Here is a 25,395-nt window from a genome sequence, read left to right as displayed (position 1 = left end):
CAAACCCCTTAATGCACAGCACAGTAGCATGAGATCCCAGAAAGCTGCACACTGGACACACTGAATGAGGGTTTAGTAGCCCTAAAAGAGCAAAAGCAGATGTCTAGAAAGCGTGACTGTTTCATTGACTTGTCCTAATACATTATAAATGACTGATTTTTAGCAGCCATTTTCCCAGATGATCACAGCAAGTCAGGCATAGCAAGATGAGTCCGGAATTAGTTGAGATTCAGAATGTTCTCCAGCAAATACCTGCTGTAGGAAGGATCCCACTCATGAGCTGTAGAAACCTTACAGAGGCAGAAAACTCATGAAACTGTTTTGGAAGTGATTTAACAACAACAAGTGCAGCTGCTCTGGTATGTCACTCCCCCCAAAACCTCTCCAGTGCAGGGTGTGTTCTCACTTGGACTTGCAGGGTTTGTGATCTGAGGCGTGGTGTTCATTCATCATCACTCACAGCAGGCTAAAATTTAGCCAGTTGTTTCAGTCACTGGGAAGGACCTGATAAACTCAAAATTGATCATTTTGGCTGTTTGGAAGAGGCAGGTGTACATGGTTTGAAATATATTCCCTTGACAGTAGCTTATCAGAAGTTTTCCCAGGAAAACAAAACTTCAGAGAGGCCAAAGGTCTATGCAGAATAATGTGATGAATTCCGGATTTCTTTAGCCTATAAATTCCAGACTTGAATGAAACTAGTGGGACACCTCAGAGGTTAAATAATTGCTAGGGAGAGTCAGAGATGAAGGAGGCAGCCAGTAATGAAAATGATAATGAGCATTAACTGTCTTTTCTCTCTCAGTTCAATATTAGCTTTGTTGCTGCAAGTCAAACATCAGTTCTCTGTTTTCTCCCTCGTTTGCTTTTCTTCCTTGAGTAAGCAGATTTTGTAGTGACTTCTCATTTTCCCTTTTAATAGAGACCCTGTTTTGCCTGATAGCTCTAAATCTGCTTTACTAAGAACACCGAAATCCCTTACTCTCTGGTGGATTTTGCCCCTGCAGTGCAAGAATCAACAGTAAATGCAAGATCCGAGTAAGAGAAGTGCAGGCTTTTTGCAGCTGAACAGTGAAATATATAACTAAAGTAACAGCACACTGAGTCCTCTTCTCTGGCCTTGTATTGCTGAAGTTCCTGGATGGGAGTTATTAAAATTGAATGGTGCAGCTTTGGCTGTAGAAGAGTTGGGTGGTAGAGCTGATTTTCTGGTAGCTGTCAAGTACTTTAATCCATGTACTTCATCATCTAATATACGTATATATGTTTCAATAAAAAGCCTGTGTAATGAATGTCATATGTAAACCAAAAATATGTTGTCATTCTTCTCAAAATACAAAATGAAAGCTTGGATTTAGTAATGTTATGGTCTTAAGTACAATGAGGTAGGAAATGGTTTTGATGACATTTTACAAGTCAGCTATAGAGTAAACAGATATTTTGTGCATATAGCATCTGAGTGGATGGGGAATATTTATGAAAAAAGTCTTGAGGTTAGTTTGTTTGGAAAACTAGATACAAATTCAAAGACTTTTAAAATTCTTTGCTTGTCACTATAAAGGGTCATTTTCTAGTCTTAATAATTTTTCTATTTAAAAGCCTGATGTGGACATTTTGTGCTTAGTTTATGAGGAGAGGAAGCTAATGTATTGATTGCTTTTGTCTCCTAAAGAGAAGAAATCACATTAATATTTATGCCTTGATTTTTCCTGTTGTTATAGGCCTGAAATCTGATCAGCTTTACCTATTAATGGTATCAATGTATTTAAGAGACTGAATGACTCGGTGGATTTGGATTTGGGTAACAGGATCTAGGGTATTTAAAACCTTTACATTAGTAGTTCAAATTCAGCTCAGGCTGTCTGTGCTGGTGCAGTTTCTGAAGTTGGGGATCTGAGAATTAAATTAATGGTCCCAGAAATGGCTCTAAAAAGCTCTCTTTACTAATACCCGTGTCAGCAGTGTAGGGAAGGAGGCCAAGGAATGAAATGGCAGGTTGAAAACTCATTCACTGGCAAAATGAGGGGGCATCAGGTTTGCACCAATTAACTGCAGTGTGACATTCATTGCCTTGGACTGTTGGATGGTTTAAAAAGATGTTTGTCAAATCATGCAGGACAGGTGACTTATGATGTAGCTCCTAGCCAGGAGGACACTGATTACTTGAACGGAAGGTGTGAGGAGGAAGGGCTGTTCTGTGCTGTCTTTTCTCTCACAGCCTTTCTCCCAAGCAGTCACTGCTGGCTCTGCTGAGGACAGGGCAGAGCTCAGGGCTGAAGCGGTGTGGCAGAGCTCACATTCTCTGTGCTGTTGTCACATCACAAGGGCAGGGTTGTATCAAAACAGGTGAACTAGAAGAAAAAGGGCAATGGTCAGGCAGAAAATGGTGAGTGCTCAGAAAGCAGTGCAGTGCATTTGTCCCTCATGCTCCTTTTTTGTTTTTGTTTAGGCAGGTGACAAGCATTATCATCCAAGCTGTGCACGATGCAGCAGATGCAACCAAATGTTCACAGAAGGAGAAGAAATGTATCTGCAAGGTAAGGATGTCTCCATTCCAAAAGAAGAAAATCAGACATTGTGATTTTTGTGTCACAGATGTCAGGAATTTATAAACCATCCACATGTAATATGTCCAAGGGGGACTATAATCATCCTGTCCTCAATGGTGTTCTCATATTTTTTCACTTGATACCCTTTTGCTCTATTAGGTGGCCCTAACTGTAACTTTGCAGGGACTCTACACCCTTGCTGAGGCAGCCTGTGCTTGCTAAAAAACAAAATGTATTAGGCTGCCTCTGAATTTGACATCTCATGGATAGTTTAGCCCCAGAGTGGTGTGTGAAATACCAGACAAAGTGAAGGGATTTCCCCTGATTTCTGCTGATCAGTTTCTGTGCTATTCTGGACCACACTCCAAACTGTAAAAGGCAAGGGAAAATCTTCCAGAAGCTGCAGTGAATTTGCTTTGAACCATGTAGACCTCATTCCTAATGCACATTGACAGAGTCTCTCCTCCAGTTCTTAATTTGCTACCCTTGCCTACTTCCCTTTTATCTGGTCAAATCTCTCTTTTTATCCCCATGTACTTTATTTTTATATCTTTCTGTAGCCGCCCCTTTCTTGTATGTTTATTTTCATCTCTCCTTTCTTGTTAAGAGTCTCACACTCCCAATTCTTGCCAAGCTCGTTTTCTTCGTGATCTTTTCACATAAAAAAGAATATTCTCTTTTCTTTGATTGAAAAGTATCCTTGATATGAATCCCACCTACTCTCTGAGAGGGTGGTATACTCACTATTAAGTTATTTTTATTGCTTGCTGTAGTATTACTGTTGGTAGAAGGATGTATAATACCCATTTATGTAAGTCAGAAATAAAGTGAAAAAGGCAGATACATGCTGGGATTTTGTATATTGCACTTAGGTTAGAAAACTTGATTTACTTGAAAGGAATGTAGAAGAATAATGAAAGAAATATGAAAGTGTTGTCACAGCCATTTCTTGAAATCCTGAGGAGAGGATCTTGCTGGAGGAGTTCCAAAATAAGATAATATTGTTAAGGCATTTCTTTGAAGCTAACTTGTTTTATTTTGTAGTTTGTCCTTCCTTGCAGTCCCTCTCTCTCATCTCTCCCTGACCTTATACCTCAGTCATCTTATTCCAGCTGTGCCCAGAACAGGATGTGAAATGGTGTAGCAGCACTGCTTGGCAGGAGCAAGGAGAGGCTGGAAGAGGGCTGGGTGGGAGGTGCTGCTTTCTGATGGAAAATTGGAAAAACTAACTTGAAAGCAGCACTTAGAGCAGCTGGCAAATCTTAGTTTCCTCACATAATGTTGTGCTAAAGTACAGGCAGAGTTCAAAATGAGCGTCAGATCATCCTTTGCTGTCATTAGTTAATAACAGCCTTCTCCAGCTAGTGCCATTTGCACCAGTCTAGCAGAGAGTGGGGCTGTGGGTTAATTGAGCAGGCTTTGGTGTAAAGTTCTGCAGATCCAGCTAAGACAGAAGGTATCACTTTTACCTAAACTAGGCTGGAGTTTGTCCTGGACAAGTTCAGGTGATAGGAAAGGGGAAAGGAGAGAAACCTGGCAGCAGCTTGATCTGCTGTTCTCTTCTCAGTGAATCTCTGTGTGGTTATGAATCAATGTTCCTGGTGCTCAGTCTCTCTCAGGGGAGGAGCACCTCAAATTGCATTGCTTTATTGTTTTCTGGCTAAATACTGTAATTGCTGAGTGTGCTCCAGACTGTCCTGCCAAAGCTTTCCTTGCTGAATTCAGTGCACTCGCAAGTGTGAGGACCTAAAAGCTTTTCCTGTGCAAAGCTCTCAGCTGAAATGCATATCCTGACTCCATCCAAATCACTGCCCCCAGGGTGCAGAATAACAGCATTCCAAGCATTTCTCTGAAACAGAAATAAACACCTCAACAGTAAAGCTAGAACAAAAATCATGTTGTTGATAAAATACACAAAAATAGATGGCTTCCATCTCACTTTTAATTGTCCTTTCCCTAGAATATGAAAACACTTTTTTGGTATTGCTTTGTATAATAGAGAAGCCTGGCAGGATTGTGGTAGAAACTTGTGTTAAAATATTGGGAAACTGGCAAAAGGAGAACATGGACAAACAAGGTCTCTGTCATGGGGCTTTCTATGTTAAGGATGGTTGGAATAATGCTAGCAGAAACACTCTGGCTTGGCACTGCTCCAACATATGAAAATGAAAAAGAAGCAGCACCAGAAACTGTCTCTTTCCCACTGACTTCCTGGTAATGCATTATTTTATGGGCTGCCTCACGAGGCTGTTGCTGAGCTAGGATTGCCCAGTATTTAGAGGGATGCTGAAATAGTGGTACATGCGGAGTTTAAAGCTGAATAAATGAGCATGCTAGTTGATGTTTGCCAGGTAAGCAAACAAACATATGTTAAGAATGGAAATAATCACAATTTGCTGAACTGTTTCCAGCAGTAAAAGAGAGACGTGAGGCAGCTTGGAAATTTGCGCCTTTGCAAGTATTTCAAAACAGTTTGGATGAACAGTATCTACAAAATGTAGGTGGCTCAGAGTTCAAGATCACAAACAATGTACATTTAACTTCTTAAGCCTGCTCTGTCTGGTTTGGGTTTTTAAATGTCACATCTTTCAAATCTCTTATCATTTTGTGAAAGAAAACCCACAACCCTTAGCTAGCTTTCACCATGAAAATGACGTCCAGGTATTTCTTGTTCGCTTTCAGCACTCTCACAGGGTGTCCTTAAATGGTACCTGTTTGTGATAAATACTGCCCAAAATGCAGCGACAGCTTTCTCACTGATGGGAGGGAAAGTTTAACAGAAAAGAATCACAGACTTGTTAAGGTTGGGAAGACTCCTAAGATCATCAACTCATGCCATTAATCCAACAGTGAGGGTCAGAGGAATCAGGATAATTTTTCTCAGGGCCACACAGGAAGGAAGCTCACAGCTGGATTTGTGACTTGAACTAAAATCTTCTGAGTCTTAGTTCATCCTTGAGCAATCGGCGTCATATTCAGAGGAGTCTTACTCAGATCACTTCTTTTAACATGGACTTTTAGCCTTATGACCTGAACTCTCTTCCTCCTGCATGGACAGGGCACAGCTCCCTCCTGATCCTGCAGGCTCTGTGGGGTCCTGGCTCCGAGGCTGCTGTTTGTTTACAGAGAAGGCTCTCGGTGCACTTCTCCCTGTTGTCTGATGGTTTTCCTCTGCCAAATGCACAGTTTCCTGGGCTTAGACTCACAGCCAGAGATCTCAGACCCTTGCTCCAGAGTCACAGCATTCTCTCCTGTCTCCTGGTGATGACTGTGCTGTGTACTGCTGGGAAGTGAAATGATTCCTGCTGCTCTTTACTTCTGCACCAAGCCATGTAAGGGCTTGTTAGAAGAGAGTTTCCAGGCTCCCTGACCCATCCTTCTCCTGTCCTTGAGGGTGGGGTTTCCTCTGGCTGCTTTTCAGCTAATAGTCACCAGCAGGAGACCTGGACTTGGCTCTGTTTGGTTTCTTTGTGGACAGAGTGAAGAGGTGATGTTCCCCCCTGCAGATAGTCTGGATTGGCTTTGTGGTGACTGGAATGAAGGATGAATTTCATTGCAGCTGCAGTCACTGTTAAAAATCAGTGTTAGTTTCTGCTCTGCTTCATCTTGGCCAATACCTTCAGCAGCTTTCCAGCAGTGACCACAGCTTACACTCTGTTTCAGAGGACAACTGAAATGGGATGGAAATGCTTCTTCCCCTGACATTACTCAGTCCATATCCAGCAGGATATTCCTACTTTACAGCATAAAAAGAATCTCATATTTTGGGAAACAAACAGCAGAGGACTTGCCTTTTTAGTAGGATATACAGCTGGATACGCCAGGGGGAAGCAGCAGTAGCACAGGGTAGGAGGGCTGTGTGTGCCAGTGGCAGGTGAGGTGTGCTGGGATCCAGGGAGAAGCTCTCCCATGTGCAGCTTTGCACCACCTGTCATCCTGGCCTCCCACCCACTGCCGGTGGGTCACACACAGCCCTGGCTCTTGCACTGTGGAGTTTTAAATTCTGCTTTTCCTTTTGCATTTTACATGAGGGAAGATGTGATCTGAGTAGTACTTCACAGTAACTGAGTGTGACACCTATTTCTCAATGGACTTACAATCAGAAATTCCTTTTTATGTGCAGGGCAGTACAGAAGGGGAGAACAGATCAGGTAACTGTGGCCCAGTTCTTTTGCTCTTACCTCTTACCCTTCAACCTGACAGAGGAATCCTCTCTCTTTCAGTTCTCCAGCTGGTGCTTGCTGACTCTGTTGCTGCTTGAGGCTGCTTGAGTTTTAATTAAGAATGTGTGCAAAGTGCTTTGACAGCCTCAGGACAAAGCTGCTGTAGGTACACCAAGGATTTGAATATTTTTTTGTTTCCCTTGTATTTCCCATGAGCTAGACTTTAATGTGAATTACTCTCATAGTTCATACAGATCCAGTATCTGATGCAGTGAAGAGATTCTCTTTGATAACTGGTTTGTCATGAGCAGAATCATCTGCTTTGCTCTGAATAAAGCAGTGTTTCTCCTCCCTCAGGTTCCACTGTCTGGCATCCCGACTGTAAGCAATCCACTAAGACTGAAGAGAAGCTCCGGGTAAGCTGAATTCATGGCTCAGTGACACACCATACATTTTGCACACACAATAATCGAATGTTGTTTTTAAAAGAGTGACTTTTTCCATGTTTTTTTCGCATAGCTGTCACAACTCTGGCAGAATATACAGTGGAGGCACTTCAGAGGTATTGCTCTGATTTTTAGGCTTACCACCTTCACATACCTGTCTCAGTGCACTGCCTTAAAGATAGTGTCATTTACTGACATACAGACGTGGCCAAGTATCTAAGACACTTCATTTCATATCTCAGTTGTTGTGAGAGAGACTCCTAAGGAGAAGATATGAACAGGGCAAATGCTATCATATATTTTAGTGGTTTTGCACATCTGTGTAATTGCTCTATAGTTATCCCCTGTTCTGCGTGGTTATTTGCAGCATTTAGACAAGATGAACTCTTCTTTCTTTGCCATCCAAGTAAGCCTCAACCTAAAGTGATCCTGATTTGAATGCCAAAAAGAGCCACAGTTACCCTTGGAGTTACATCAGCATATTCAGACAAACTTTCTGGGTCAAATCCTCGGTGACAATAATGCTGCACTGATAAATGCTAGAGCCTGGCTTTTTGCATGAACCAGGCAATTCTAAGCCCTTATTCACTGATTCATCCTCTGGACAATTTTCTCTTTTTGACATCTCAGTTGGTGCCTTGAATTTTGCTAATTTCTCAGGATATGAATATTAGAGACTGCATATCAATAAATTGTTCAGATAAGGAGATGAAGAGGTACTGGTATGAAGATACCTATGACATCCTGTGGGTTGTATTCTGTGTGGGTCTCATTCACAGGAATCCTTTAGCATTTATTCCAGTACACTGGTCTGTAAAGCATCCCCCACAGAGAATTTATTATGGTCATGTGCAGATAAATTCCTGTTGAGCAGAGTTCATGTTAGTGTGGGCAAAAACATAACTGGCCCTAGATGGGTGTGTGGCTTAGAATGGCCAAACTCAGTGCAGGTACCATCCAGCATTCACACATTGTTCTGTCCCAACTTTTGTAAGAGAATGGAAAATTATGCCAGACTGGATTTTCTTCCTCATTTAACAGTTTGAATGTAAGACACTATTTTGGCCATGCTTAAGTGTCAGAATGCTTTTGCCTTGTAGTACTTAGTTGCAGTACAATACCTCCCTTTCGCTTGGACCCAGGAGTTTTATCAAAGCACTCCTGACTACACTGTGGCCCTTATGAGCCTTCTCCAGCTGACCTTATAAATCAGTTTGCTTGTTTCCATTCCCCATGGAAATGGCTGTAGTCCTCTTCAAGTATTTTCCTTTGTGTCACTATTCTCCCCCCTCAGCTAATTTTAATTGAAGTGAGCGAGGTGAATGGATTCACTCAAGGCGTTGCCTGAGTCAGTCCTTGCAGGAAGAGGAAGTGAGGCTGAAGAAGGCAAATTGAGGGAGCATCTGAGCAGTGTGACAGCAGAACTGTAACACCATGCTCCTGGAGGAGACCTTCTATGCAGAGGTTAAATAGGTCCTTAAAATGCATTGATAAATGCACCATACTGAAGCTGGCTCAGATGCATTGTTTTTAGCTTTATGGTACATCACAGATTGTCTACTCTGGTGCAAAGTCAGAACCTTATTCTAATATCAGCTAATATCAAAACTTCGATGACTTTGACACTTGTTGACCCAAATGAAGGCAGTAGCAAACAGGTAGGTACAGAAACAAACAAAACTGGGGGAGCTATGTGCTATTTGAGCATGTCAGCACTAAATTGGGATACGTACTTTGTTTGAATTTCAGTTTTTTATTCAGGGTCAGGCCTAGATTTTCTGGTGGTTCTGCAAAAAGCCAGTGCCATTGCCTATTTGCTTGCTGGATTTCCTTTCCCTATAGAACAAAACAAAACAAAAACCCTTTTATCACTGAAGTAACTTCAGAAGTTTTCAGCACGTTCTGTTTTCTCTCAGTAACTGAATTGTGATATAAACTAATCAGCATTTGAGCTGGTCAGGATCTGAGATGGAGTTCATAAAAGCAATGGTTGCTTTAGATCTTCTCCCCATGGATATTTGTGGAAGTTTACAAAGACAAAACAAGCAGAAAGCAAAGCAACCATGTGCATGTTACAAAAAGATATATTGTTTGGTGTTTATTTACGACTGTCTGGCTGTTGTGATTCTGCAGCAGTCAGTAAGTAACAGATACTAGATGATAAAAACTTGATTGAAAAAAGAGCTTAACCACTGAACTGGGGAAACTGCTTTCCTTTTCACTCATTTTTCCCTTTTGTGTTCCATGACAGCATTCCTCATCTGAGTTCTTTTATCCAAAGAGTCTGGTTCTGCGCAGGCCACGCTCTGCAGAGGTTTGCTGTTGTGTTTTCATAGTGTTGATAATGATCTTCCTTACTGAGAAGATTCTTCATTACTGTCATTTGCTGCGCTTGCTACTACTTCTGCCACACAGCTTTCCTGCTATCACTTGCCACCATGGGCACTGACGCTGTATTTTGCATCACTTGTTTCAGTGTTGCTTGTTAATTCTCACATTTTTTTATTTTGTTTAATGAAATGCTTAAAATTAACTTTTTTATTTTAGATTCAGATGAGCTTTTGGGGTCTGTAGTATTGGTCTTCCAGTATTTCAGAAAGTTTTCCTTCTGAAACAAAAATTAGAGTGCAAATATGAAGCAAATGAAAATGGTGAAAAATATCTGATTTTAAAGCAATGGTTAAAAAGAAATAGTTTTCTGTGAACAATGACTTATGTTTTTAGGGAAAAAAAGCCATCAATTAAGTCACTTCGTTTTTTTATATATATTGACCAACTAGCTATGAATACTTTAGTTGAGAAAATGCTTTTTTAGGTTTGGATATATTCTGTGTGCTGCCTGAGAGCATTTGCCTCTCTAGTCTGGTGCACTTTGACATCTGAGTTGCAAGATCCTCTCTGTCCTCCTGACTTTGGAGTAGCTGTCTGCTTTCAGATTTTACTGAGTTTGCTTTGTCCCTACAACCACTACCCAATTCCATTTCTTCTCCCTCAGGGCAGTGTTTATTTGTTGGTTGTGTCTGCTGTGGGACGTGTGGCTGTGCTGGTGCTGGAGCACCTTGGGGTAGTTTTCACTTGGTGATGGAGTCTGAGCTCACTGGTGCAGACCTGGTAGAGGCTGGCAGCAGGCAGAGAGTCCATGCCCCTGGATGTTCTTAGTGTTGGTTTGTGCAGCCTTCACATCTCTCATGGCAGAGTAGATGCAGTCAGTGTCAGCCAGGGCAGGGTGTCTGTGAGATCCAGCCTGCAGGATGGGGTTGGACAGTGGAATCCAATTCTGTGATTCAGTGGGGGTTGATGCAAGCCCTCTACTCTTTGTCCTGCACAGTGGTTTAGTTACTTAACTACTATTGAGCACCTCTCTCGCTGTTAGATACAGATGTGTATCAAGAAAATGCAGCATAAAAATGTGCTCCTAAGGAGACCAGTGTCTCTTCAGTCCTAAGCTTTATGGAATAAAATCTTGGAGTCTGAGAACAGCAATGTGGGACCATTTCTCTCATCTTTTAGGCCAGTGTAGTGACTTTTTGCATTTAGCTTAGGGCACACAAGTCTAAGCTTCCAGTGTTGAAATCCAGGAGCCTCAGGATCCAAATCCTATTCAATGTATTAGAAAAATATGCAAAGCAAAATAAGGGCAGCCCATGTTAAAATAAAGGTGTGCTCTCCTTATTGCTTTGTAGACTGTGTAGGATACAAATATCTTAGGGTCAGATGAATATCCTCTTGTGTAAATTTGGTCAGTATTAAATGCTGTTTAGATTTGCATGGTGATTCTATAAAGTGTAACTCAAGGCAGATTTTGGCTTCAAGTCTTTTTCTACAGAGTAGGTACAAAGGTACTGTCATTGCTGTTGCTATAAAAGTGGGCCAAAGGCTTGAATCTACATGAAAATTGTACTTAGAAAATAGTAAGATGAAATCCACTGAATTCTCTGAAAGCTTGTGTTGAATTCAGTATGTTCTGGACTTCCCACTATATTTTCTTGTTCTTCCCACTTAACTTACTCTTGATGAAAGCTAAGCTTGCATGATAGTATTGTAGAAGTTTGTTTGGTACCAACACCTTCAGTGATTATGTGCTGAAAATTCATTCTCCCTCCTGGCCCTTTATGTCCGGAAAGGAAAGAAAAATTAGTTGTAACCTATTAATATCTGTGTCTGTGTGAGTTTGAGCTAAACCTGTTCACTAGTTTTGTCTTGATGCATATTAAGTGTAGAGAAATAAGGAATGCATGCATTTGAAGGAAACACTCTTGTAAGGAGAGGGGTGCAGTTAAACCAGCAGAGAGGTGCAAAGAATGCTGACTTTGAGGGACTTTGTTGGTCTTGTACACCCATTGAAAATTACAGAAATCCAGAGGAAATAAATATTTTATGGGCCCTGGTTCCAAATCCTAATCAACTGTAAAACCTTGCAATTGATAGAGCAGGTAGTCAGTGTAAAAAGTGTTGTACTGAGAAAGTCAAATCCCTTACTTTGCTAAGTCTGCCCAGGACAAGAAATTCCAATCTAATCTTCTATTGATTTAAAATATGCTTCACTTAAAGTAGCTCGTGAGGTTTAGAGAATTTGATTAAGCTATAATGTTAAATGTTATTAAGTGAAAACATATTCATTCTTCTGCAGCTATTATCACCGCCTTGCATAATGAACTCTATCAAAAAATTAAGGCAGGTACTGTAAATGGTGACGATGCCTTTGTAAAACGATAGTGCATCCATTTGGCCAGATGTTCTTGGGATCAGTTTTGATCTGGTTGCCTGCACCTGTAAGTTTTTACAGAGCATGATGCTGAACATCTGTACTCGGGAATGCCAGAGCCACCACATTGTAGCAGCACCTGGATGATGTGAATGGCTCTAGTGGGGATTTTTTTTTTTTTTAAGAAGTTATTTATTTAGATGATGTACCATGCATGATGACATAGCAAACAGGGGTAAATGCAGATGAACATCTTAAGCTTTGTAGTCTAATACTGAAATACGAAGTTAATCAGCGTTAATGGAGCGTCTGCATGGGTGATCTGATAATTGAGCACTCAATTCACAATGAAGCTTAGAGGATGAGCATGGCAGTTGGTATTCTCTCTATTAATCTGTAAATTAAACTGGTAAAGAACTTCTTTATTGAAGGTAAATGCATGGAATGAAGAACAAAAACATAAAAATAAGAAGTCTGTGATAAAGTGGGAAATACTGAGAAGTCTTGCAAATACTTTAGATGCTTTGTGATCTGTTTTTTCTTTTGGCTCCTTTAATGACATGCATGAATTTTTCTTGACTTTTTTTTTTTTTCATATACTTCATAGACTTTCTGTATTTGGTAAAGACATCCTATATCGATATATTACAACCATTTGTGTGGAAGAGGAAAAGAATAAAAGATGACTCTCCTACTCTCAGAAAATGTGGAGAAGCCATGTACCACCAGAAAAGAAAAAGAAGATTAGCTCTTCATAGAAATTTCCCTTAAATTTCTCTTCACACAGGTGGCTTTATAAAAGGCTGTATTTGAATCCTTCAAGGAAAAGAACAATCATATAAAAAATGTTTCAGATCTCTTTGTAGAAGAAGTAAGGCAGCTTAATTTGTTTTGTTGCTTGGAGTGTAGAGCAAGTGTCACAGGACTATTGTTATGGAATTAAATACCTCTAAATTATTGCATTTATTTAAAGATTGTGTCCTCTTTTTTCACCCATTTTCTTTCAATAATGTGTGAAAGAGATGCACTCGTGTTAACTCCGTTGTTAAAGGTTACATCAGGGCCAGCCCCGTTCCTCTTTAGCTGATCAGCTCCCCTCCAGGGTGGAATTTACACCCCAGTGCAGTTCCATCAATGGAGAACTTGACCTCCAGTGTGCCTCTTGCCACCTGTGTAAGATACAGAGTCACAATGGTGTTACACAGGGTCAGGGATGAAAGTGTAAATTTAGTCTAATAAAAGCCATACCAGGTCACAGATTTTCAAACAGGAGCTTTTATGGGCCTCTTGGGAGAGGAGCCAACCATAGCAACTAAAAGTGTGCCAGAGGAGCAGCTTATATCAAGGAATCTTTGGTGTAAGTTTGTTAAAGCAAGCAGTATAAATGTTTTTAAGTGCAATGCAATTGTCTTTAGGGGAAAATGCAAAGCTGTGAAGGATTCCAGACCATATGGGAAGAAGCAGGGTAGGAAAGAGCCATCTGTGATGGGAACAGCCTGTGTAACTCAAAGTAAGAAATAGGGCATAGTGAGGCAGGAAGGGTGAGAGTAGCTGTACAAGTTCTTTTTCATGCACTGTCTTCAAGGGTATGTTTAGACCTCATCAAGGTACAGGACTGGGAGCTGCTAGAGGAGCGTGAGAGTTGCAGGTCTGCTTGGATTCAGCTCCTCAGGAAAGGAGCAGAGTGTGCTCAGGAAAGGAGCAGAGTGTGCTCAGGCTGGGGCTGGCAGCAGGGTGCCCTGGCCAAGCCGTAGGGAGCTTTGCAATAGGCAGAAGGTAAAATTGATGTACACAGAAAGAATCACAGAAAAGAGAAGACTGGTTTAAAGGGTGTAATTTCTGGCTTGTGGCCATGTTAGTGGGATGGTGAAGAGGAACTTGGAACAGAAACACAGTGAGGAAATGAAGAACAGGTGCTACAGCTTGCCAGTCCATCTGACGATTCCTCTTGTACTCCAGGGTTAAGAGCACCTAAGAAAGTTTCAGCCATATCCTGATAATAAATATCTTCTTAAGGTGTCTTAACTTTATTTGGTAAATTCACTGAAGTGATAAATGCAAGTGAATTTTCCTTAAACAAAAAAGTTTTTAGCAGTGACAATAAGAGATGGAACTAAGGAGCTGGAGGGAGGACTGAGAATTTCTTTGTTTTGAGGCAATTATAAAAGATCCAAAGGGCCTGCCAAGTGGGAATAAGCCATAACTGTCTCTAACACTTGTTTTCCTACAACAGGGAAAATTGAGCAGACAAAACTCTCAAAGTATGTCTGCCAAAAGCCAAAGGTAACAGAGACACCCCTAAAAGTACCTCAAGTACTTAATACTGTTCCCTATGTTGTAATGAAAACAATTGTTTTCCATAGTAACTGCAGCAACATGTTACATGTGTCTCCACTAAAACAGAGTGAAATGGAAGAATGGAAGGGGATATAAAGTGTTTCTCAACAGCAGCCAGATTTTCCAGCTCGATTCTTGTAACATTTCCATGAAACAAGTGCTTGTTGTTGGGTTTTCTGGTTTGGGAGGAGTTTAAGGGCAGATGAGAATATTCTGTTCCCTTTTGAGATGTAGGAATTTGCAGCCTCAGAGAGAAAAGAAAAGAAACATGTAAAGGTCCAGCTGAGAAAGTGTTCTCAAACATGCTCTGGAGAGGTTTTGTGACTTTGTCAGTCAACAGCTACATCTGCTCTCTGATCTGAATCTTGCGTTTTTTGGTGGAACATATTCAAAGCTTTTTGTTTCTCTAGCCCTCCCTGAATGTGGTGACTTAATTTTCAAAAGTGAAGTCAGAGAAAGCCTGCTGTATAATCCATAGTCTTCGGCACTTTGTATACAGATGGTTCTAATAGCTTCTCTGGCTTTGAAATTAAAAGTAGAAAGTCTCTGGGGTGAGTTGAAGGGTTACTTCAGGAAATGTATGCTCAGAGGTAAGATAGGTCCAGTAGCCTTTTTGTGTTCATCCAATATTTCTTAAGAAACAGTGAGCCAGGCTGTCAAGCCTTGTTTCTCTTCAGGTATTCCTGAAGGTCCCTTAGTCCAGGGGACCTGATGTCACAAGCTGATGAGGTAAGGACTGTTTTCCAGGATTTAATTTTAAGTAACCTTGAAGTATACCACTGCTCTGGTGTCATCAGAGTCATATGCTGACACAACGTTTTGTGATGGGATTTGGTTCTTTGCAGTCAATTAGGGAGCAAAAATTGTTCATAGTTTCTCAGTTGCAGTTGGGATATGGTTGACTTGACTACCTGTGTGTATTGTGCTGTATGCCAAGTTCAGGAGCAATCATCACAATAACCAGGGTGACTGTTGATCAAATAGAATACTTTGCAAATGCATCAGGTTTTCAGGATCCCCACAGGTCATCAGTTGTTTCCTCTCCTCTCACAGAACTTCCCCCAGGGCATCAGTGTCTGTTTAGTTCTGAAAAAGTGTTGGAAAATCTACTAAATGTAGCAGCATTAGTTCTGTAGGGATGAGAGTGTTCTCATGAGTTTCAGTTTGCAGAACATGGTCATTAAAAATCATGACTTTTGCAGTATAGGGAACCATGACATTGAAACCAACATTTGACTTCCCTGCTGCATCCTGGTTGTGCTGCAGATGTAGGGAACAACTCCAAGCAAAGGATTTCAGGTCCCTTTACTTAGGAAGGCTGAATTCAGTTCTGATGATGTTATTCCTAATGGAAATCCAGGGATTGAACACCTGGAAAGAGATTACATGTGTGCAGTTCTCCTCACAACAGTTTTGTCTGCTGGACTGCTGATCCCTGCAGTGGTTTGTGAACTAACCTGTTGCTAAAATGACCAGCAGGACTGTCCTGGGTGGTTCTTTGTATGGCTCCTACAGTGTCTCTGCAGGTGTTGTTTGATTTTGTTCATTATTGTTGTCAGTCCAGTCTTTTACACTGTATGATGTAGAAAACCTCTTCCCCTCTCACACCACTCCTTCCCCTACCAAAAAAAACCCCAAAAAACCAAAAAGCCACCAAACCCCACTTGCCTCACAAGATTGTGGAATTTGCCAGAATGCTTGCATTTGTGTTGACATTTTTCTTAAATTCAGTTATTTTCAATAATGCAGATTTCTTCACTTAAAGTTGCCAACATTAATGGCTTCAGATTGCTCTCAAAAGTTCCCTTTTCTTTTTCAGCCTACAAGAACATCATCAGAAAGCATTTATTCCAGACCAGGTTCCAGTATACCTGGCTCTCCAGGCCACACTATCTATGTAAGTATTCCTCCTGATGAATAAGCTGCCGAGCCTTTGCTTGCACATCAACTACCCATGCTGAAATAAATCACTTTTATACTGATGCTTTATCTTAGTGCTTGAATTGTTAAAACCTTCGCCACGTAGCTTTTATAGCTATAGGATTCCAAGAGCAGGGTAGGCCTTTTCCAGGTCACATTTCTCTTGGAAAGGTACAGTAAATCTTTTGGTGATGTGAAGAGGGACAGATGGCAGAGGGGTAGTTCGACTTTGTAAGGACTTTGTGAGGAGATCTGTGCACTTTGATACACAGTTTTAGAGAGGTCTGCACTCTGCACTTGGGGAATGTGGGGAGCAGGGTCAGCTACACTGAAAGAAACCTATCTAATCCAACACCTTCCAAGTCAGAAATCACATTTTTGGGTTGTGAAAGGAAAGCTGTTTTTAATTTAGGGAAAAAATGTTATTAAGCATAATGCTAAATCACTGATTTTATTGATAACCTTGAGATTATATGGATGGAAATGTTGAGTAAACCCCAGAAGTTAGGCAGTTACATTTATAACTATGCATTAAAAAAAGTCCAAAATTACAAATCTCACATCCTAAGTTAAACTCTAGTACTATGCATTTCAACAACCACAAAAATAAGCTGATATATGAATAGTGTTGACTCTGCAGATATCAAAAGACAAAGCATGTTCTGGAGAACTGTAATTATGTGGGTAATATCAACTTCATAATCTTTATGAAAATAAATTGCTGCTCATAATCGCTGTCTGTGGAGCAATATGGCAGCCTAGATCAGGGTCTACAAAAATATCTGTAATAATTTATATTGGTTAAAGAGTATGCAGGCATATTTGCACCTCATTAACAAACTGGTAAAAATACAGAAATAACATATATCGATTTACCTAAACATTTTAAGGATTAAAATGGTTTAAGGTATTTTTTAATACCTGGTAATTAAAAGCTAAACAGATTTGAGTCTGTTTGTAGAAAATGAATGTCCCAAATATTTCAAACCTTGCTTCTCTAGCAAGAAAGGTTTTTTTATTGTTTCTAGTTGAAGGCATTGTTTAAGAACCACCAAGACCAGTGGTTGTTAAAAGAGCTTGCAAAGGCAAATGCATATTAATCTGAGATTACTATGTGCTAGCACTCAGAGCAGACGTGAATGTGAATTTCCTTATGCAATCTACTATTAATAAAGTATCTTTTAGAAGGGTTGAGAAACAATTTGAATATCCTCTTTCAATTTTAGTCATAAATGTATTTCTGTAAGGTAGATAAATATGTATGATTATTTATTTAAAGTCTTTCTGTAAGTAAAGAAATATATTAGTAATCTAAACTAAATGTAAGGCTGCTTTCTGCCTGTAATGGGTGCAGCTGACTTCAGAATTATTTCCTATTTCTATTTTTTTAATTAGTTAAGATCTCCTTGCAGTCTTAGTGGAAAAAATAGTCCATGCTTGCACCATCTAGTTGGTAAGGAGTGAATGCTTTAGTCAGAAGCTTGGGCATAGAATGAGTGATGAATGCAACGTAATTATTTTATTTGGGAGTTTGGATACCCAGTCCTGACAGTCCTCCTTGTGTTTTTATTTCCTTCCAATAAGTTCTGTTTCCTCTTGTGTGCACAGTTACAAATTGAGTATCTGTCTGTGGTCTTCAGCATGAAATCCTTTTGTAATCTCTGTAATCAGCGAACTAAATTGATGTTATCACCCATTTTACATATGGAAAAACAAGAGCAGAAAGGTGAAAATACTTGCCTGAGGCCACAAAATGAGTCATTTGCAGAGCTGAAGTTTCCAGCTCACTACTGGGGATAAAAAAACTTTTGTAACTAGATCTGTATATGCCATGTTCTTTCTTCCCTAAGAGAAGAGAAAACACTGTGAGCTGCTGCAGAGGAGGCCTGCTGGAGAAGAACAAGAAGCATTCACTCCAGATGTAGGGTGCCAAAAAGGGGTTTCCGTAGCAACAGTGTGACAACAAATACACAAAATCATGAATTGTGTAAAACAGAAATTGCCAGTGCATTTGTGTAAGTTAATTTATCTTCTGTCTTTGCCCTTTAGGCAAAAGTAGACAATGAAATCCTTGATTACAAGGATTTAGCAGCCATTCCCAAAGTCAAGGCCATTTATGACATTGAACGTCCAGACCTAATTACTTATGAGCCATTCTACACCTCCGCCTACGAGGACAGACAGGAGAGACAGAGTCTTGGAGAGGTAATGACCCACCAGCACCTCATTCTGCTGTGCACTGCATCCAGAGCCTGCTTCGCTCCCATGGCGCTGCTGGAGGTGGTTTTTGCTGCTGTTCACACCGCTTTGTGTCTGTCTCATCTGGGGAACTGGGAGCGCTCACGGTGCTGCCTGGCGTGTGCCACTGCAGGGTCAGACACCTGCAATATCACAGGGGGCAGGTCTGCACACAGCTCTGGGTGCTTCCTCATAACTCCCATGGATATCCTCACCTTTGGGAATGGCAAGGCACGTGAGGCAAAAGGCAATGTGCTGTTGTGCTGTGGAACACCAATATTCACAAGAGAATAGGAGGAATGCCATGATATTCTACGGACTAGGAGCAGCAGGATACTTATCTCACAGGTACTTCAGGGAAATGTGTATCACCAGAGCACTTTGCCAGATATACTGGATAAAATTGTGTCAGGATGAAGTGCTCTTCCACCTGGGAAAGCAAGTTAATTGTGTTATAGAAATACCTGCCTCACATTTTTGACCTGCTGACATTTTGTAAGGGTTCTTGTATCACACAGCAATAAGAAAAAGCTATGTCATTTATTCTTCTAAACTTGTATGTGAAGGTATCTTTCAAATTGTCAGTTCCCAGTTTTCTCAGGTGAATTTCCATAGCTGCAATTACTATTTACATGATTCCAGTGCAGTCTGTGAGGCAAGCTTTGTCATGTAATAACCATCTGTCTCTGAATCAGACTTCCTGAATGCAAATCTAAATGGACGTGGAAATGGATTTACTGCTGCAATCTTAGTGACCTTACTGACTGTAACTGAATTGAGTATGAAGATAAGTAGAAGAAAGAATTACAGTAAATCATTCAGGCACCAGTGGTCTGTAGATCACCAGTGTGACTAATAATCTGTTTTCTTATCAGTGTTCTGCCCACCAGCAGGTCAGAACTGCATCAGTTTTTCTCCTTTGTTCTTAAATGTTTTATAGAGCTAGTTTTCTAAATCATGAATTGGAAATTCAGCTCAGGAATAAAATAAGAGATTAACAGGTCATAGCATTACAGAATTTCTCCCCTCCAGTTTATGTTGGTAGTGAATCCAGCTGGCATCTGGTTCAAAACCACTGTGAGAAGCATTGGTGACCTCTGACCAGTTCCAACAGGCCTGACCCAGTCCACAAACCCTGCTACAAACACATCTCTTGTTAGTCACACAGGGGGAACTGATCTCACCAGAGAAGGTGAACTGTGTGCTAATCCTTAAAGGGAAGCTTCTTACTGACAAGGCAGTATGTTGGAAGCTGATAAAGCAGTATGGTGTAAGTTGTCAGCTTTTATGCTTGTTCTGGGAATAAGCAAAAGCCTTTGGGGTTTTCTTACACCATATTTTCACCAGCATTAAATTCAGTGAATTTCTGGTGGCTACAGAGTTTGTTCTGGAAACAGAAGGGGCTCTCGCCTTCTTTTCAGAAGATCTCGGGTTTTCACCCAGTGCTGCTGCTGACTTCTGTCACCTTGGGCAAGTTACCTCACCTCTTTGTATCTGTTTCTCATCCCTTCCCTTGCCCTAATGAGAACACAAGCCCATTGGGGTGGAGTGATCCCTGACCCTGTGTTTGTGTCGTGGCCATCGAGTGTCAGCAATCTTGGTACAGCGTACATCGGTCCCCATCGTCTTTAAAAAGTAAAGACGGTGACAATTTTAGTTGTGCAGACAGTGATTTATCCTGCATTCTCTTTGCAAAGGGTGTGTTAAATAAAAGGGAACTCTCTCAGTTTATGCTTGTAGAACTACAAGCATAATCCTGATTTTTAATGAAAAAAAAATATTCACCAGTCTCAGCCAAGAAAAATTTTTGGGTGTGCAAGGGGGTTTGCGCAAGAAGCACCAAAGTTAATCCAGAGACGGACACAAATTCAGGGAATAACAATTCCCTTCATTCTAGTGGATAATGTGCACAGAACCGGCACGTTTTAGCCGGCAGAGAGGGAAAGCGGGCGGGCAGGAGCGGGGCGGTGCGTGAGGCCGGACCCGGGCCCGGGGCGGGCGGGTCCCGCCGCTCGCTGCTCCCGCGCGGCCCCGGCGCCCTCTGCGGGGCCGGCCTGGCTCCGCCTGCCATCGGCCTGCAGCGCAAACCAGGCCGCAATTCATCAACACTGCTACCGCTGAGGAGGTTCCCAGAAACCGCCCGTGCTCAGATCCTTCGGGACATGTCCCTTGTGCCTGGCTCCGCCTGCCATCGGCCTGCAGCGCAAACCAGGCCGCAATTCATTAACCCTCTGCTATCACTGAGGAGGCTCCCAGAAACCGCCCGTGCTCAGGTCCTTCGGGACCTGTCCCTTCTGCCTTGCAAGCAGCAGCCTGGTGAGCGCTGAGGCTTTTGTCAGCGCCGCCTTTTGTGGGGTATATATTGAGAAGCAGCGCTTTACCTCTGTGTCCTTTATTTCAAGTATTCTGTTTGTTTAAAGCACGATATGCTTTGAAGCACCTTTCACTAAACAAGCAAACACGAAATGAGAAAAGGATTTTTTCTAACATGATAGATGTTTTAAAATGGAGCAGGGGTCCCGCCTGGTAGTTCAGTTTAAAGACAGCTAAAGCGGCATCAGTGTGAAATGCAGAATGACACCTGTAAAAGTTAGCAGAAATTAGACAAAATTACCTGTGTGGCTTCAGGTATTAGAGCAGACTCTCAGATTCAAAACAACAAAGAATTGGGCGTGTTGCAATAGAAATTTTTATGTAAGTTTGGTCAGAACAAGACCTCTTTCTTTTCTCTTTTCCCTTCCCCTTCTGGAGTCATTTCCAGTGGCTTGCTGTTATTTTCACTGGCTTGCTGTTCTGGGACGGAGCTGCTTTTCTCACTTGCCTGCACAGAAGGTTTAGAACTGACCATAGTGTGGCCTTCTGTGATAGACCAGGTTTTGAAAGACCTGGAGAAGCAAACATTCCTTGGCAACCTCAGAGTCTGCGATCTGACAGTTCACCTGTGCATGTAAAACATGCATGTCAAACAGTAACTTGGCTGCAGAGTGGGGTTCCATTTCCCAAAAAGCCATGAGACGATGTCAGCTAGTGATGGAGTAAAAATACAAGAAGTGAAAAACACCTGGATTCAGCATGCTACTTTCTGGGCTGTCTTCCCAGTTAGATTCCTATGACTACCTTTTACTGTAGCCATTACCTCAGCATCCAGGTAACCCCAGCAGATGATAGAAATTCATTTATTTAGAGTAACACATGGATTACTAGTATAAAAATATGGGAATGTACCTCACAACATGTGTTTTTTTCATTCATATTGAAAGTTTTAGGTTAGCTCTCAGTTTTTTAGAGAATGTTGTTCCAAAGCACTGTGTGGAGCAAGGTTTTTACAGCTGCTGCTGTTAGATGATAGGAAGCAGGAAAATATGAATATAAAAGACTTTCAAGGCTTTGATGGAAAGTAGCAAAAGCAGTTCTTAACAGCTTTATGGAAACTTGCTGAAAGGGAGATGTCCTATATCCAATAAAATACATTGTTCCTTTGTTTGGATACTTAGCATTCCCAGTGTCACCAGCTCCATAAGAGTGAATGGTCTCTCAATCTAAAATTTATGGATTATCTACCAGCTGGATATTTATTACCAGCAACTCTGCATGCATTTTTCACTACTGCTCTTGTACATTAGTGTAGTAGTTGGATCAGAATCAGCAGTTTTCCTTCTGAGATATTATCTTAATAGCTATATCATTCTATAATTGTGGTCTTATTTAAAAGCATAATCTCTTACCCTGTTTACTATGACAAATAATATTGAAGTTTTGTACACAAAGGAAATAATTAAATCATGATCTCCCAGCTTCAAATTGTCTGGTGGTTGAAGAGCACATAACTGGTAATTATACATAGCCTTTATTCTTGTTTGTACCATCAGTGTATGCGTAATCATATGTTTCATCTTGCCTCAGTTTCCCTATCTGTGTTACAGAAACTTTTCATAATATTGTGCATATTTCTGCCCACTGGCCTTTGTGCAGTTCTTTCAGTACACATGCTTATATTTCCTGTCTGTTCTCCTTACGTAACCATAGAGGAACACAGAGATTTAAAGGAGGTCATATCAAAGAAATGCTGATGACAACTACGTGCTCCTTTGCATGGGTATGAAATACAAGGCCTTGGGGAGAAGCACATTTTTGCCAGAGTATGTGTGTTGGAGGAAAAACATGCTTCATCCTGAAAGATACTCTGTATTTTGATTTTCCATGCAAAGCTTGGAGTTAAGTTTATTTACTTTTGATTTCCATTTTAAAGATTTCTTCATGACAGGCATGGTTGTTAAATTAGTAACTCTTTCGGGTTTTGATCTTTACAGCTATGTTTTAATTACCACAATGATTAGATGGCTAAGATGATCTTGCATGGTACATGACTGAATTAATCATGCTTATAAAGATTCTCCCAGAAACTTTAAATATCAATGATTTATGGACCAGTCCCAGGGCCAGGTGGAAAAAACAGATTCCATTGCTGGAATGGTCTCAGTAATTTCTGCATTGCCACTTTACACTGTCACATGTCAGAGAATCTGCAGCAATGTCTAGATTACCATTTTCTAGCCCAGCATATGCAATGATATTTCATAACCTTATTTTTTGTATCTTTGCAGTCTCCAAGGACTTTATCACCTACCCCTTCTGCAGAAGTAAGTTTGGTGGAACTCTGGGGGCAGTCCTACTGTGATTAGAATTATTCCCTCGAGCCAGTGCAGGCGTTGGGTTTGTTGTCAGTCGGATCCATCTCTGTTTGCCACACAGGCGTGTTTTCTCAATGTTGAAACTTAACAAAAATTATTTCTAGCAAGGAAACATGAAGCTTTTATTGAGAGATTTTACAAGAAGTGGAGCTGCCACTCCTCTCACTTACTGCCTGTAAAACAGAGCCCTTTGTCCAGCAGGTGTCACTTCTAGTACATTCCTGCTCCTTGTGGCACCGGCAGCTGCAGGATTTACAGGAGATAAAATGCTGCTCTAAACATCCAAATAATAACCCATATTTGCTACTGAAACATTTGCAGTTTTGTCTTGAAGAAAACATAACTATATGGTCTGGTTTGGTTTTGCTTTTCCAGAGGAGTTAATGTGAACATCCTAATAACATGGAGCAGTTGGGAAGTCATTTGTCAGGATACAATAGATGTGGAATCATTATCCTGTTGCTTCTTGGCAACATAAAAGTTGTACTTACTGCTACTAGTTAAAAATTAAGGGACTGTAATATTTCTTGTAAATCTTCATGCATTAATCAGTCTTTTCCCTTTTGTCCTGGTTTAGTTTGCTTCATGAAGGGGTGGGGGGTGAGGGTGTAGTTTGTTTTGAGGTATTTTGTTTGTTTCTTTTATTGGCTGGTTTACCCCCAGAAACCAAGTAAACTGAATTTTGCTGTACAAGGAGTCATGTTTTCAGATGAATGGGGAATCTGATTTGCATATAAATACCTGCTGATGTAGCTGGTGGTCAGTGTAGCCACAGAGAGCTCTGTGCTGCAGCTATTGAATTCTTGCTGGTGTCCAAGTTAGGTCACTGATGGCCAGGTCGTGTGTCTTGTGCAGGACACTGCAGGACACACATGCTCTGGATGCAGCTTCCCTCATAGAGTCAGGGAATGTGGGCAAATCTAGTATTATTATAGAGTTTAATAGAAATTACAGGTGGAGTTGGAACCTTCCAATACTCTGAATTCTGACTACAAAAATGGGTTGGAGCAGATCCTTGGGGAGCAGTGCTAATGAAGTAGGTTGAAAGCTTAAGGGATGTTGCTATTTCAGTCGCTTCTGCTGATGCCTTCAGATCCATGGAACTTAAGTGCTGCTAAAAATGTGTTCAGTGCATTTGCATTTACCAGTGGCTGCCTCTGTCCTGCAGGGCTACCAGGACGTTCGGGACCGCATGATTCACAGGTCTACCAGCCAGGGCTCCATTAACTCTCCCGTGTACAGCCGGCACAGCTACACCCCCACCATGTCACGTTCCCCCCAGCACTTCCACAGACCTGGTAAGGCCAACTGCATTACAGATCCATGCAAAAATAATGTTTATTTATTATGCCACTCAGTGGTGCAGTGAAGCACTTCTTTCTCTTAGAAGTGGAAGTTTAGGATTGAAAAATTGTTGTATATTTTAATGTCTCGTTTTCTACCTGATTTTTTGTTCTGGATTGACATAGTCTTTTGCACTAGGCTGTTTCTTGTATCATAAATATGCATCTTCTGGTTTTGTTTCCAATCAATTCTTTTAAAAATATTTGTATGTTTCTGAAAGCAAGCAAAAATTTGCAGCGTTGAATTGCAAAGTTCATTCTGGAGTTTGGGAAAAGTATCACATATTGGAAACAAAAATTATGGCTTGGCTGTACAGAAGTTAGTAATTTAAGTTTGTTCCCTTATAAAAAATTCCTTAAAGCTTGGTGCAGCCATAGAATCTCATACTCAGAAGCAAAACACCCATATGTTCCAAATTGCTTGTCATTTTTTAAGACACGGACTCAGAAGGTTTCTATCTTTTTAATTAAAGGTGTAGGCATTTGCCTGGGAACACTTGAAAACATACTTTATTTCTGGTCTGGCAGTGATGTACCAAGTCCTATGTACAATACAGAAAATGTGCAGGTCATTCAGGTTCCCAGTGCCTTCAAATTACTGGTTGTATATCTGAAAGCAAGATATGAAAATGAACTATTCATCCACACCCAAAATGCATAAAAATGTATTGCTAAATGCTACTCGTTGAAGACTTATCAAGACTGATTTTATTGTGTACGGTAATGAATTAAATCTTTGTGATCTGTTTTTAAATTAATTGATACAATTGCATGGTTTCATCTTCCTTGGTGATTACAGCTGAACAGTTGGGATGCCAAAAGCCCATATGCAATAGGAGCTGCATTTTTAAAATTAAAGATTTATAATAGAGCCACCACTGTGAATATTGAATGCTGTAGCCATTTCCTATGGGGGTGGGCTGAAAGCAGCCAATTGTGTCTGTCAGTGAATGCCTTATTTAAGGGACCCAAGGGAGGTGGGACAGAAGCAAATTGTGTCTGT

The 25,395-nt window shown here is 40.9% G+C and overlaps 1 protein-coding gene across 12 annotated transcripts in view; it reads left to right on the top strand.

The window, feature by feature from the left end:
- ABLIM1 (actin binding LIM protein 1) overlaps positions 1-25,395 on the top strand; it is a 190,992-nt gene that overhangs the window by 137,752 nt on the left and 27,845 nt on the right. For 9 of the 12 annotated variants that reach the window (XM_030276481.4, XM_072931284.1, XM_072931287.1 and 6 more), the window contains 8 exons: positions 2,450-2,537; positions 7,070-7,128; positions 9,410-9,472; positions 11,789-11,836; positions 16,020-16,097; positions 18,170-18,325; positions 22,963-22,998; positions 24,218-24,347. In XM_030276481.4, coding sequence (XP_030132341.2) covers positions 2,450-2,537; positions 7,070-7,128; positions 9,410-9,472; positions 11,789-11,836; positions 16,020-16,097; positions 18,170-18,325; positions 22,963-22,998; positions 24,218-24,347 — 658 coding nt within the window. The remainder of the gene's footprint in view (positions 1-2,449; positions 2,538-7,069; positions 7,129-9,409; positions 9,473-11,788; positions 11,837-16,019; positions 16,098-18,169; positions 18,326-22,962; positions 22,999-24,217; positions 24,348-25,395) is intronic. The other 3 variants (XM_030276482.4, XM_072931281.1, XM_072931283.1) reach the window with 2 other exon arrangements.

This window comes from Taeniopygia guttata, chromosome 6, assembly GCF_048771995.1.
Source record: "Taeniopygia guttata chromosome 6, bTaeGut7.mat, whole genome shotgun sequence".
NCBI classification, from domain to species: Eukaryota; Metazoa; Chordata; class Aves; order Passeriformes; family Estrildidae; genus Taeniopygia; species Taeniopygia guttata.
Note: the sequence above shows the minus strand (reverse complement) of the source record. Positions and strands in the feature narration are given on the sequence as shown.